Raw genomic sequence first — 12,626 nt, 5'->3', positions numbered from 1 at the left:
ATGCAATGATGTCTGGGAAAGTTACCATTAGCCTTGGTAGAAATACTACACTGATCCAAAAGACAACCTCAAACCTGGGTCCAACAGTTACACACCTTAAAGTGAGTACGGCTGCCTTTTTTGGGAAGAGAATATTTTTAACAAGAAATAACATTATTTCACTGCATTGTCTACACACTACACAGAGAAGACAGATAAACAACACGCCAAAAGCCCTGCGCTTACGATGTGGCTCCACCATCATCATTGCTTCCTTTTCTGACATAACGAGCTGGCAAAACTGGTCTCCAACATTGGCAAGGATGTATTTTGAAGTCTCCAGGTCAATACCCTCTGCAGGGGAGGAGGAAGGAATCCACAGACTCATGGCATCAGGGTCACTCTGTTGTGGGTTCAAGAAACCCTCTACTCTTAAAATACCTTTCCGGGTAAATATAAGCCTGCAGAAAACAGGATGAAGTAACTGGGAATCTGCTCAACAACCTTTAATTAATTTAATTAATGCCATCTACATTAGAATATAAACACAAAGGAAAAAAAGGCTTGAGCTACAGCAGTATAGTAGTAAATCTATAATGCAAACCCAAATAAAGCAGGGAATAAGACACACAAAGGCAATGGCAGCAAAACCCAACAGAATGAATTTCTAGGTCTCGATACATGTTGGTGGGAAATTCACATACAAGAGATTGTTCACAGCTTGCCACAGTTCTATGCTATTAATAGAATAAGATGACAAAACACAGATTACTTGGGCTGCTGAAGATACTGCCTGTAAAATCATGTATGGTTCACACTATATTTAAACTCAGTAGACAGTTATTTCTCAGCTTTTGGGAAACCAATATTTTAGTTCTAGCTAGTGCTGCTAGCACTTAAAAGCTGTTTAAGCCATTCACATTACAAGACACACAAGAATATTTATTGTACCTATTCTTCTTAATGCTGCTCTTCATACAGATGAGAGAACTACTTTTTATCCGTAACAGTTGACACCAATAGTTCTCATGTAAAACTTTTGACATATTAGGAAAGCCTGAATGACTTCAGCCATTATTAAAAGTAACTTCCTTCTTCGGCAAAGACGCTTTAACCTCAATGCAAATTAATTTTCAACAAGTTCAGAATGCAGATATAATCCTTACGGGATAGTCGGCACATACTAACATTTCACTTCATTTCAAAGCCTAAAAGAAAAGGACTTTTGCTTGCAAATGATGCCTTGCACTCACTAGAATGGGCAGATGAAGTGGAAGAGAAACTGACTGGTCAAAGAACTGACAGGAGCATAAGGTGGACAGGAAACTGGACATGAGCCACCAGCGTGCTTGCAGCATGGAAGGCCAACTAAATCCCAGGTCACTTTCAAAGAGGAGCGGCCAGCAGGGAGAAGGAGGTGATGTGATTGTCTGTCTCCACTTAGCCCTTGTGAGACCCCATCTGGAGTACTGTGTCCAGGTCCGGGGTCCCCAGAATGGGTCTAGAAAAGGACACTAAGATGATCAGAGGGCTGGAGCACTTCTCCTATGAAGAAAGGTTGAGGAAGTGGGCTTGTTTAGCTCAGGGAAGAGAAGGCTCTCGGGAGACCTCATTGTGGCCTTCCAGTACTTGAAGGGAGCAAACAGGAGGAGGAATAACTGTTTACAAGGGTGGATTTTACAATATTACAAGCAATAGGACAAGGGGGAATGGGTTTAAATTGAGACAGGGGACATCCAACCTAAACCTCAGGAGAACATTTTTCACTCAGAGGATGGTGAGGCACTGGCACAGGTTGCCCAAGGAGTCTGTGGATGCCCCATCCCTGAAGGCATTCAAGGCCAAGCTGGATATGGCTCTGGGCAGCCTGCTCTGGTGGCTAGTGACCCTGCACATAGCAGGGAGGTTGGAACAAGATGATCTTTGAGGTCCTTTTCAACCCAGACCATTCTATGATTCTATCATGATTCTATGATAAGCACTACAGAGAGAAAACACAGGTGATGTCCATTCCTCCTCGGCATCAATTCTGTACTCAACTTAGAAAACCTAGTAAAACATTAGCTTCGTCATGACAATATTGTCACTTGTTAAGTAAATTAAAACTGTATCTCTATTCTGAACTCATTATGATAGAGTAAAAGAGCAGCATACAAACTGTTATCCAATAAAGCAAATTCAATCCCCAAGGCTAAGTATGGCAGCCCCCATGGTTCCACACATACAGCTATACTTTCTAGCAGCAGCTCTTCCTTCACCTCTCCAACTGAGAGAGAGGGAATTCCAAGCAGGTGACACAAACACAAAACAGATAAAAATCTTCATTATCATACCCAAGGAAATTAAGTAAAGAATAATTACTTTGTGCTTGGACCTGATCCAAGCTCTACATTTAGACTACGTAGAAAGGAAGGAAGGGTTTGAGCACCTCCGGAAATGGAAGAAGCGACATGCCACAGTTGAGTCATCTTGCTCTTGCTCCTTAAATTTGCGGTACCGTTCCAGACGGCATTCCCGGCACTTGTGCAGATGTGGGGCTACATTGATGCAAGAACCATCTTGGAGAAAAGGCTCACCTGACTGCTTCAGCTTCCTCACCTTACTCATATCCTTCAGCACAGACTGGCCAACTGGGTAAGACAGAGCAGAAGTAAAAAACCCAAAAATTATAGCAATAAAAAAAAATAATAAAAAAAATAAAAATCAGTACACTGCAACAGCAAAAGGATACTGACCCCAGTAAACATATCCATGTTTTTGTAACCATGCCAATCTAACAATACTGTCCATTTCATCAGACAAAAGCTTCTATTAGTCTTTCACATACCATCAGAACCAGAGTTAAAATAAAGTAAGAAGTCTCTGGAAAACGAAGGGTTACCTGGTAAAACTGGGCTACAGACACAAAGTACTTACAATTTATTAACAGACATCTCAGCTTTTGCCCTCAATCTCAACAACCAGCTAATTTGAACGACACCTGTAGCCCATTTTCATCAATCAATGACAGCAGGCACTTTCAATTAGGATGCAAATTGTCAATAAAATTAACAAATTCACACCAAAAATACAAATCTGATGTTTTCAAGTCCACAGGCTACCACAGTTTTGTCCTGACATATTCTTGAATCATTCTTAAGGCAAACACGCTAATTTATATACAAGAAGCACAAAGCTTCAGCCTTGTCAATATCTTGTGTTGGCTACTCACAATAAGCAAGCTTTGTATCTGAGGCTGTTTTACAGAGTTCATTATACAGAAGAAATCCTAGCATCCCACCCCTTTATGTTTCCAAGACATCCTGCATTCACCTTTTAGGGGAGCCGTGCGAGGCCGGCCCTTCGGGGCTTGCTTCCCTTTTCCTTTCCCCAGCAGCAATTCAGCATTGCGCTCTGCGTTGGGACCTAGTTTTGCCATCAAGTGGTCTGGGATGCCCTTCATACAAGCCTTGGCTTGCAACTGCTCTTCAGAGTCACTTAAATCCGAGAGGTCACTATTGGTACTGGAATCTGAATCCTGTTTAGATGTCAAGCTCCGTTCATCTAGTGAGAATCTTTTCACAGCTTCAAAGGGGGCTTTGTTGTCCTGCAGAAACTCAGCCTGTGAAGAGAAAAAGCCAGGTGGATGCCTGCCAAACACGTTAGAAAAAGTTTTCAGAAGAGGATTGTCCTGCTGGCCAGGCCCAACATCTGGTTTTTCTTCTGTTGGGCTAGAGGAAAGCGTGGGCATCTCAATAGGCTGTGTCAGGTTGCTGCTTGGTGAGCTGGAACGGCCATTCCCTGCAGTGGAAGGACTCTGAACACCAACAGAAGCTGCTGAGCCAGGAGTACTGGACATCATCTTTGAGGAATCAGTTGTTATAAACAAGGTTTTCTTCTTAGCTAGAGAGTCTGTAGCTGTGATTGATTCTGGCCAGCCAGAAGCAGTCTTATGACTCACAGATGTAGACAGAGTAGAAACCCCTGTCTGAGCTGATGCAAAGCCACTGAAAGGACTAAGTTCTGTTTTCTCAGCAAATGCCAGGAAAGGGTTTGAGGGTTCCTCTCTTGATAGCTTTGGGGGCTGTAAAAATAAGTTTTCATGACTATCTGGGGGGCGAGTATTCAACAAGCTTCGTGAAAAAGCTGGAGTAAGGGTGGGCATGCACTCCACAGGCAGCTTCCGCTCCACAGAGCTGCCAGACTGCGCGTCCACTGAAAGAACTTTACCTTTGCAGACCCCAGCACCCACGCTTTCTGTGCACTGCTTGAATGAGTCCCGACTAGAGGCATCTTCAGATAAGCTTTCTGAAATGACCGTGAAGTAGTTACTGGAAGGTAGGTTTTGGGTCATACACTGAAAAAACAGGTTCTTAGACAGATCAGAATCTTTCTGAGCCTCTTGTCCAGTATTGCAACCAAAAATGAATCCAGAAGGCTTGCTTTCTGGAGTCACCACTCCATTTGACTGGCTTCTTCCACCTCCAAATGCTAAAGAGTGGGAAGCACCTGGGAGAGAAATTCCAAATCCAGAGGAAGCTGAAAGTGAATTTCGAGAATTCTGAAACAAAATTAAAAAGCATTAGCCTGTTAAAGGATTGTTATTTGATTCAGCAAAACTTTGGCTCATTTAATTATACAATCAGCCACCATGAAAAACTTGTAGCAGAAATATTGCTACATCTCTTTAATCATTCTGTTAGAATGGTTTTTCCTACCTAAAAGGTATTGAAAATTTTGAGCTACTATTATAAAATAATCATTTAATGGGCCCATTATTACTGAAGACACATGGAAAAATGAATACTTAATGACCTGACAGGCTTTAGAACAAAACTGCAACACAAGACAAAGTGGGCTAATTCACAGAAAAATAAGGAATTTAAGATGCTATTTGTTTTAGTTCCAATAGATAAGCAAAAGGCCTTAATTCATATTGCTTTTCAGTCATACGCTCTCCTGTAGCAAACTCATCCTTTCAATCTCTCGCCATTTCAGTATTTGCCCTCCCCTAAACTCATCCTGATCAGTCTCTCCTACTTCACCAGCATCCTTAAAACAATTAACTTAGTTTGTGAAGTTAAACAAACAAAGTCCTCTAGCAGAGGAACAGAGGGCTCCAAATGACTGGAGGCCACCCCAGCTGACAGGCACATAGATGCATAAGAAATGGTTCCTTCCAGAGGACTGCTCAATGGAAAGCACAAACTGCTTAAATTTTTAAATATTGAGAAATTTTCTCTTGCAGGTTTCCATCACCGTTAGGATATTCATTTGTTCTCCATTTCTTCAGATTTAGTAATTCTCACTGTCAATCCTACTGTAACTGATCGCTCTATAATTAATTCATCAGTTCTCTTCCTTTTTTTCAAATTTTCACTTAGAAATCTTCATATAGGGAATACTCATAATAAGGGTGTGTCTCCTCCTTTAAGTGCCAAGGTCCCTTTTCAATATTACAAGGGACAGTAAGAAAAAGGGGGAGCCATAAAAAAAAACAACGAGAGACATAGACCTGACCAACACACGATAAGAGATGCAGTGATAAGAACCAAATCTGGTCAGTCACACTAATTGATGAGGGCATACGAACGAGACTACAAGAGGCCTTAGTTGTGTGAGGCTGTCCGACTGACGAATGTCAGTTTGGGAAATAAGGAAAAAAGGGAAAGCCAGAAAACAAAATATATCAAGACACAGATCCAAGAAAACAAACAAAAAAACCCACAAAACATGGATGCAAGGACAAGAAACAAACTTCCTACTCCTCCTAATTGACAGACTAACTAGAAACTGCAGGCATTGCTTTCAGCATGAAAGCACTTTGCAACTAATAAGACTGAACTTGGGCAGGGGGCAGACTGAGTGCAGAAGTCAACATCACTCTGAAAACTCCTGAGGGAATGTACAGGAAAAGGGAGGAATAAACAACTGAGGTAGGCAGAAAAAGTGTGCAAAAGGGGGCTGTTAGTGCACTTTTCTGGCTGAGTGCAGAGCCCAGTCACTGCAGTCTTCCTTATCTTTGTAATGTTAACTATTCATTTCTCTCCCTTATCTGCGTGCAATGTAAGGACCAAGTGATGGCTACTGGCGTGACCTGCGTAGGGGTGAAAACCAGTGCCAGCTAGCAAAGCCAGATGAGAAGAGTTGGACAACCTTGTCTTCAGGTGCTCCAGGAGCAAGTGTGGGTCTTTTAATCCCAGGCACTGGAGCAGGCATTCTGTGCATTTCTAAAACAGGCTATGGGATGAAGGATTACCAGTAGGAGAGAGGACTCAGGCCCGCATGCCTGGTGCCAGCTGCTGGAGATAAGCTGGAGCAGGATGGAGGTTGTCAGCACCTATTATATTGCAAAATCACATTTACATTGTTCCTTGCTATCAACCTCCATTTGTAGTAACTTTACCAATATATCAAGGTACCAAGTTCTTCCAGATACCAGAATTTCAAATTTTTCTTTTTAAAGCCAAGCAAGAATCTTCCTTCTCTTCCTTAACTCCCTCTTGCTTCCCACAGAGCAGAGGCAAGTAGGGGATACATACTGAAACAGTAACTTGTCTCAATACAAGTTGTGTTTGCCAGTTTAGAATTACTACATTAAACATCCTAACAGTTTTTCAACAGCATGAATACGAATGCAAGCCAAGCTTATTAAGCAAGCTCAAGGACTAGATCACACTGTGATAAAGTCTATAGCCCAGCCCAAAGCAATCTCAAGAACCATAGCTTCAAAAGAAACAACCAAAATTAATTACATCTCAATCAATCAAAAAGACCCCAAAACTTGTCTATGCTAGATTTCCTCCCCTAAAGAAATTACTGTTTGACACAGTGCTTCGGAGAAGAGGAGGCTTGGAGGAGACCTCATTGCACTCTACAACTTTCTGAAGGGAGGTTGTGATGAGGAGGGGTTTGGCCTCTTCCCCAGGCCAAACAGGACCTGACGAAACAGCCGCAAGTTGTACCAGAGGAGGTTTAGGTTGGACATAAGGAAGAACAACTTCTCTCAGAGAGTGGTCAGGCACTGCAATGGCTGCCCAGGAAGCTGGTGGAGTTGCCATCCCTGGCAGCGTTCAAGAGGCATCTGGATGAGGATGATCCAACAAGATCATCTACAAGATCTGCTTGGTGCTTGTGGTGGCAGCGGTGATGGGAGGGCGGCTGGACTGGATGATCTTGCAGGTTGTTTCCAACCTTGCGATTCTATGATTCATTTCTAGCCTAGCGGTCTAACTGCAAAGTATAAAGCCAGAACATTGTTATTAGTTTAAAACCAGTAATTTGGGGTTATGGAGAGTAGGGGAGAACATGCAGTACGAAACTCTCTCAGCACAATCAAAGCTCTTCTTTAATAACAACAGCAACAGATACAATTCTGACCACTCACAGCGAGAACTTGTTCACAACTCTGATTTTGTTTTATTCCTCTGGGCAGAGAAGAGGAGCGAGAATGAACAACAAAAGGTTATGCTGCTATATAAAAATTCCATTATGTAACTTTCCTGACTTCTGCCATCTAATTTCTGCTTTATGTTTTTAAACACTTTGCCATTACTCCATTCATTAGCTAATACAGAAGAGACGAATGTAACTCATTTAACCTCTGGCAATCACCTTGGAATTCCTAATGCATCTTCTACATTACTAACTTCTTTATACTGTAAAAAACAAGTTTCTTCTTTTCTGTCCTCCTTATAGAGATGGGGCTTCGAGTTTGTCTTTTTTTATTTGGTCAGTTGTGTTTTAATTTTTTAATTTGATTTTCCTTTGATTACTTATATATTCTTTTTTTTTTCCCTCCTTGAAAGGCAAAAATAAAAATTAATAGGATTTCTCTTCTATTATTCCCATTGAAAATAAGGGTGCATAACTAAAAGATCCTTAAGCCACTACCATACCAAGCTCTTTAAACAAATTGATTCTGAAGGTACCCATCTCAAGTCTTCCAATTACTTTGCTTTCAACTCTACACAGTGTATGATGCTAGTGGTTCATTTTTCTCATATGGAGTTATCTCTTCTATAGGAGAAACCAGGAATCCATAATAAGTGCTCCAAATACAGCTTCATATAACTTGAACATTCAACTGAAAGCATATTCTCACGAATATTTGCCAACATGAAGAAAAGAGATTTTAAGTAGGCTACGTTCCACGCAACATGACCAAATTGATTATGTGAAGTGCAGTGCTCTAAATCGCTTCAAGGTTGCATTTCGTAAAAAATTGCACTTAAGAAATTAAGGCTGAATAAAGAACAGTGTGCTGAAAAGTTCTCTATCAAAAACTATTTTCTTTTGGATCCTTTCTTAGATCAAATGATTGAAAGATCATTGTCTCTGGAAGGGAGAGATTTATGAAAGAAAAAATAGTTTTCAGTTCATGAACACACTTAGTACTATAGACAAGTTCTAAAAGATCTGATACTGAATGCATATTTCTTCTTGAAGATGGCAAGATCATAGTCTACTCACCTCTCCCTGGGTTTGCGTTCGGCCTGTTTTCAGTTTCTCCTGTCCAGTAATTGCTGGCAAACTAGTATCAGAGATTCTCACAGTTGTTGGTGTCAAAGCAGCTGTACTAACTGTGGGTGCAGAAGTCACTGTGCCTTGGCCAATCTGTTCCAGTGATTTTCCAGCCTCTTTACATCCAGATCCAACTAGCAATGTTTGTCCAGACACAGAGGAAAATGGAGTGAATGGCACTGGTGTGTCACCACCAACTGGCTCATCCTGGACTACCAATGTTCGACCATTCTCTTTGGTGTAAGTAGCAAAGCGAATATTGCGATTAATTTGAGGAACAAATGAAGGCAACTGTTTGGCCCTTGGATCCAGTCCTGTTTCACTACTGGAGACTCCTTTCCAAGGACCTCTGCTTGCCTCACCTCCATCACTACCGTTGCCATCCACCTCACCCCTCTCCTTTAGCTTCTTTGTCGCAGGATCACACCCGGAATCTGAAACATTTTTTCTCCTCCGTCCATCTTTTCCCTCAAAACTTTCTCTCTTCTTCTTTCCTTTAGATGACTTCGACGCTTTTAGTCCCCCTCCCTATAATAAAAAACCCCATACAATCAGTAAACAGAACAAACAAGTCTACCTCTAAGAGCATTTTCTTTGTTAGAACAAGGTTTACTGTAGTCTAAGCTTAGAAACTTTTATTTCAAAAACAAACTAGCAGATCTGAAGAAGGATGCAATGTAAACAACAATCAGCAGTCTTTTTGCAGTTGCTGGAAGCTCTTTATTTTTGCATTAGGGAAGGATCTCCAAAGTAAGCTTGTTAGGTGACCTGCTTTGCTGTTCCACATGCCATATCATAGCAAACTCTATGAAACACACAACACGGACACACTCCAACATAATTCTTGCTCAAGTTAGGCAGGTATTTGCACACTAACTTGTGCAACAAGTCTAATAACTATGGCTCTTTTCAAGGGCAGATCTCTCGCCCATTACCCAAAGCCTGTAATTTTCAATTGTACGATATACCTTATCCTTCAGCCTAGGGTAAAAGCACAGGTCCAAATGTTATCATGGCACCTCTCAATTGCAGCAATGAAATGCCACAAGCTTACCAGCCTCCTTTAGAGAGGCCAGAAGATACTTTTTAGAAATGTCTAGCAGGGTTTGTGGAGAAGCATAGGGTGATCCTGATAAAAGGAAGGCTGTGAGCATAGAGACATTCTTTAGCAGAGCATTATCTCTTAAAACAGAACACAATAACACTGATTACTGAAACCCCCCAAGAGCCATGCTGAAGTTAGTAAAACAGGTCTGAACTAGAAAAAAAATAGATTGTTCAAAGAAAACCAATATCCATTTCTTAAAGTGGTAACTGACAGAGGAAAATTTTCTTCACATTACCAAAAGCCCACAGTAAACACACCATCAGTGCACAGTTATTCTCATGTTCTCTTTTTTCAACACTGTATACAAATAAAGACCTGAAATATTACAGTACCTCACTTGGAGAAGTGTTATCCATCACAACATGAATCAGACGAGGATCCACTGACTTTATTTCACCAGTCTAATTTTTATGCAAATGAATATTGAGGAGGTAGGAGGAAGAAGAGAAGTGGTTATTTTTAAATTCAGAGTAGACAGTATCAACATTAGGAGACCCTAAATACATGCTTGAATTCCTTAGCAATAACTAAAGGCTTTCAGTTTACCTTCCATTTGTTCCATCTCCCTAGTCCAAGAACTTTCAGATTTGATTGCAATCATTGCTTTCTTACATATCTGTTCTAATGAGCATCTCTAGGTGCATTTCACTGCATTAAACATAACTGTCTAAATTTGTTTTAGTATTGTTCTAGCATTTTGTAAATTCATGCTGCTAGACACAGAAAAGACTATGTCAGTTTATGCTAATAATCCTCATCAGTACCTGTGCTAAGGCAGCGATGATTACCCAGTTTTTGTAGCAGTGCATGGAAGTTACCTTTTTATCTGACAGTAGACACATAGTAAATTTGCTTCTTTCCTGGCATGCACCTGCTGAAAGCCTATACTCTACAATTTCAATCTCTCCAAAGTACCAGACTTATTAACCATACATTGTATATTTCTTTCCTGTGAATTAGCAATAGATACAGTATTCAAAGTGCAAGATTATCGCACGTGTGTATAGGACTCAGTGGGCACACTCAGTGCATTTGTTCAGCATGCTTATCGCATATGGAAAAGGCTACAAGGAAAAGAAACCCACTGCTTTAAGAACATCCACACAGACATACAGATTTCTTTCTAGCTGCTCCTGAAAAAGGAAGCCATTAAAAGCAGGCTGCTGGTAAGGCTGAACTACTGTCAAACAGCACACAATCACATAATGCAAACCAAAAACTGATTGGAACAGCCTAAGCTGAAGTACCTCAATTCAGTTTAGGCTAAGACTTCATTTTCTATCATGCACTTATTTCAAACCAATTCCCCGGTCTGTCAGACAGAAGCTGAGAAATGGCACAGGAAAACCACAGCCTAACTGATTCGGAAAGAAGCTTTCCTTACTTCTACCTCATGGAGAATAACAGCTTCATCACAACTTGAGCTTCTGGGTAGAAACTGTATTTTAGGAAACTTAAAGCAGCACTTCATATTTTTACCTCAGTCACAGACACCTCCATGAGACGTGTTATTGGGTCTTGATGGCTCACAACACCACAGAGCCAGCTATTTTCATCTTCTGGTTGATAAACTTTAACTCTTTGGCCTTGGATACTGTAAGGAACTGGAAAAGAAGCACTTTTGAGTTTATTTTCAAGAAAGCTCAGCATCATGCAAGATAAGTATCATATAATAAAAAGAGTTCAGGCCCTAATTATGCATACAGAAGTGTCAGCTTTTGAGCAGAACAAACTTAAAATGCTCAACCTTCTGCCCGAGCCAAGCATTCTGCTCTTGTAGTAACGCCAAGCTACAGTAAAGACAAAATTCCTTCAGTTTACAAGGAAAAAAAACAAGTGAAAGATCAAAATGAACTTGTTCCTTTGACCAAAATAATAATAATAATAATAATAATAATAATAATAATAATAATAATAATAATTTAAAAAAAAAAATCAAACAAGTGTGGGATACTTGCTATGTTCTTTTCCTTTCTAACCTACAGGTCAGTAATTATGAGGCATCAACCCAGAAACTCAGTTCAGATGCATTAAGTCCCAGAATAAATAGTACATAGTTCAGAGCAGAAACATATTTGTAACTGTGAAAATAATAATATTTTAAAAAATCAATATAGATGCATAAAGATCCAGATCAACCATTTTAGTTCCTTGACGTGGGGAATGTCATCTACAGAAAGGTTTACCCCCAACCCACTCCCACTCTCCAAAACAGCATGCAGCGTGTTCTCCCTGCAGATTGAAAAAAAGTTAATATTAGATAATGAAAATTATCATGATCCACCAGTCTGTATCAGGAAGAAAATCAGAAGCCCAATTGGAACTCTACTTGGCTAGTATAGTAGAAGACAATTAAAAATGCTTTTATAAATACATTAGGAGCAAAAGGAGGATTAAGGACAATCTCTAAACTTAACCATACATGAGGGCAAGTGCAGTGACAAAAGATGTGGGCAAGGCTGAGGTACTTCATGCCTCTTTTGCCTCAGACTGTATCAGTAAGGTCAATTCTCACAGTACCCAGCCCATCAAGTTAGATGATGGTGACAAGGAGAAGGATGAAGGCCCTACGATCCATTCACAAGTCTACACAGCCAGATGGGATTCACCCAAGAGTACTGAAAAACCTGGTATAAGAGCTCACTAAGCCACTCTCAATAATTAGCCACCCTAGCTAATTGGGAAGGTTCCAGTAACAAGAGGCTAGAGAACACGAATCCAATCTACTAGAAGGGTAAAAAGGAGGACCCAGTGAATTACAGGTCTGTCAGTTTGACCTCAGTCCCAGGGAAGATCACAGAGCAGATAATTTTGAGATCACCACGTAATCCACACAGGACACTTTAGTGATCAGAAGCAGCTAGCAAGGGTTTATGAAAGGCACGTCCTGCCTGATCAACCTGATCATCTTCTATGATAGAACAATCTGTTTAGTAGACGAGAGAAAGGCTGTGGATGGAGTTTACCTTGATTTTAGTGGTGTTAGGTACTGACTCCCACTGTATTCTCCTGGAGAAACGAGCTGACTAAGGTATGG

The 12,626-nt window shown here is 40.7% G+C and overlaps 1 protein-coding gene across 4 annotated transcripts in view; it reads right to left on the bottom strand.

The window, feature by feature from the left end:
- KDM3B (lysine demethylase 3B) overlaps positions 1-12,626 on the bottom strand; it is a 49,603-nt gene that overhangs the window by 21,404 nt on the left and 15,573 nt on the right. For all 4 annotated transcript variants that reach the window (XM_052689348.1, XM_052689347.1, XM_052689349.1 and 1 more), the window contains 6 exons: positions 11,069-11,193; positions 9,922-9,990; positions 8,431-9,009; positions 3,292-4,519; positions 2,408-2,609; positions 226-440 (listed from right to left, as the gene is read on the bottom strand). In XM_052689348.1, coding sequence (XP_052545308.1) covers positions 226-440; positions 2,408-2,609; positions 3,292-4,519; positions 8,431-9,009; positions 9,922-9,990; positions 11,069-11,193 — 2,418 coding nt within the window. The remainder of the gene's footprint in view (positions 1-225; positions 441-2,407; positions 2,610-3,291; positions 4,520-8,430; positions 9,010-9,921; positions 9,991-11,068; positions 11,194-12,626) is intronic.

The sequence above is a fragment of the Tympanuchus pallidicinctus genome, unplaced genomic scaffold (genome assembly GCF_026119805.1).
Source record: "Tympanuchus pallidicinctus isolate F22 unplaced genomic scaffold, pur_lepc_1.0 scaffold25, whole genome shotgun sequence".
NCBI classification, from domain to species: domain Eukaryota; kingdom Metazoa; phylum Chordata; class Aves; order Galliformes; family Phasianidae; genus Tympanuchus; species Tympanuchus pallidicinctus.
Note: the sequence above shows the minus strand (reverse complement) of the source record. Positions and strands in the feature narration are given on the sequence as shown.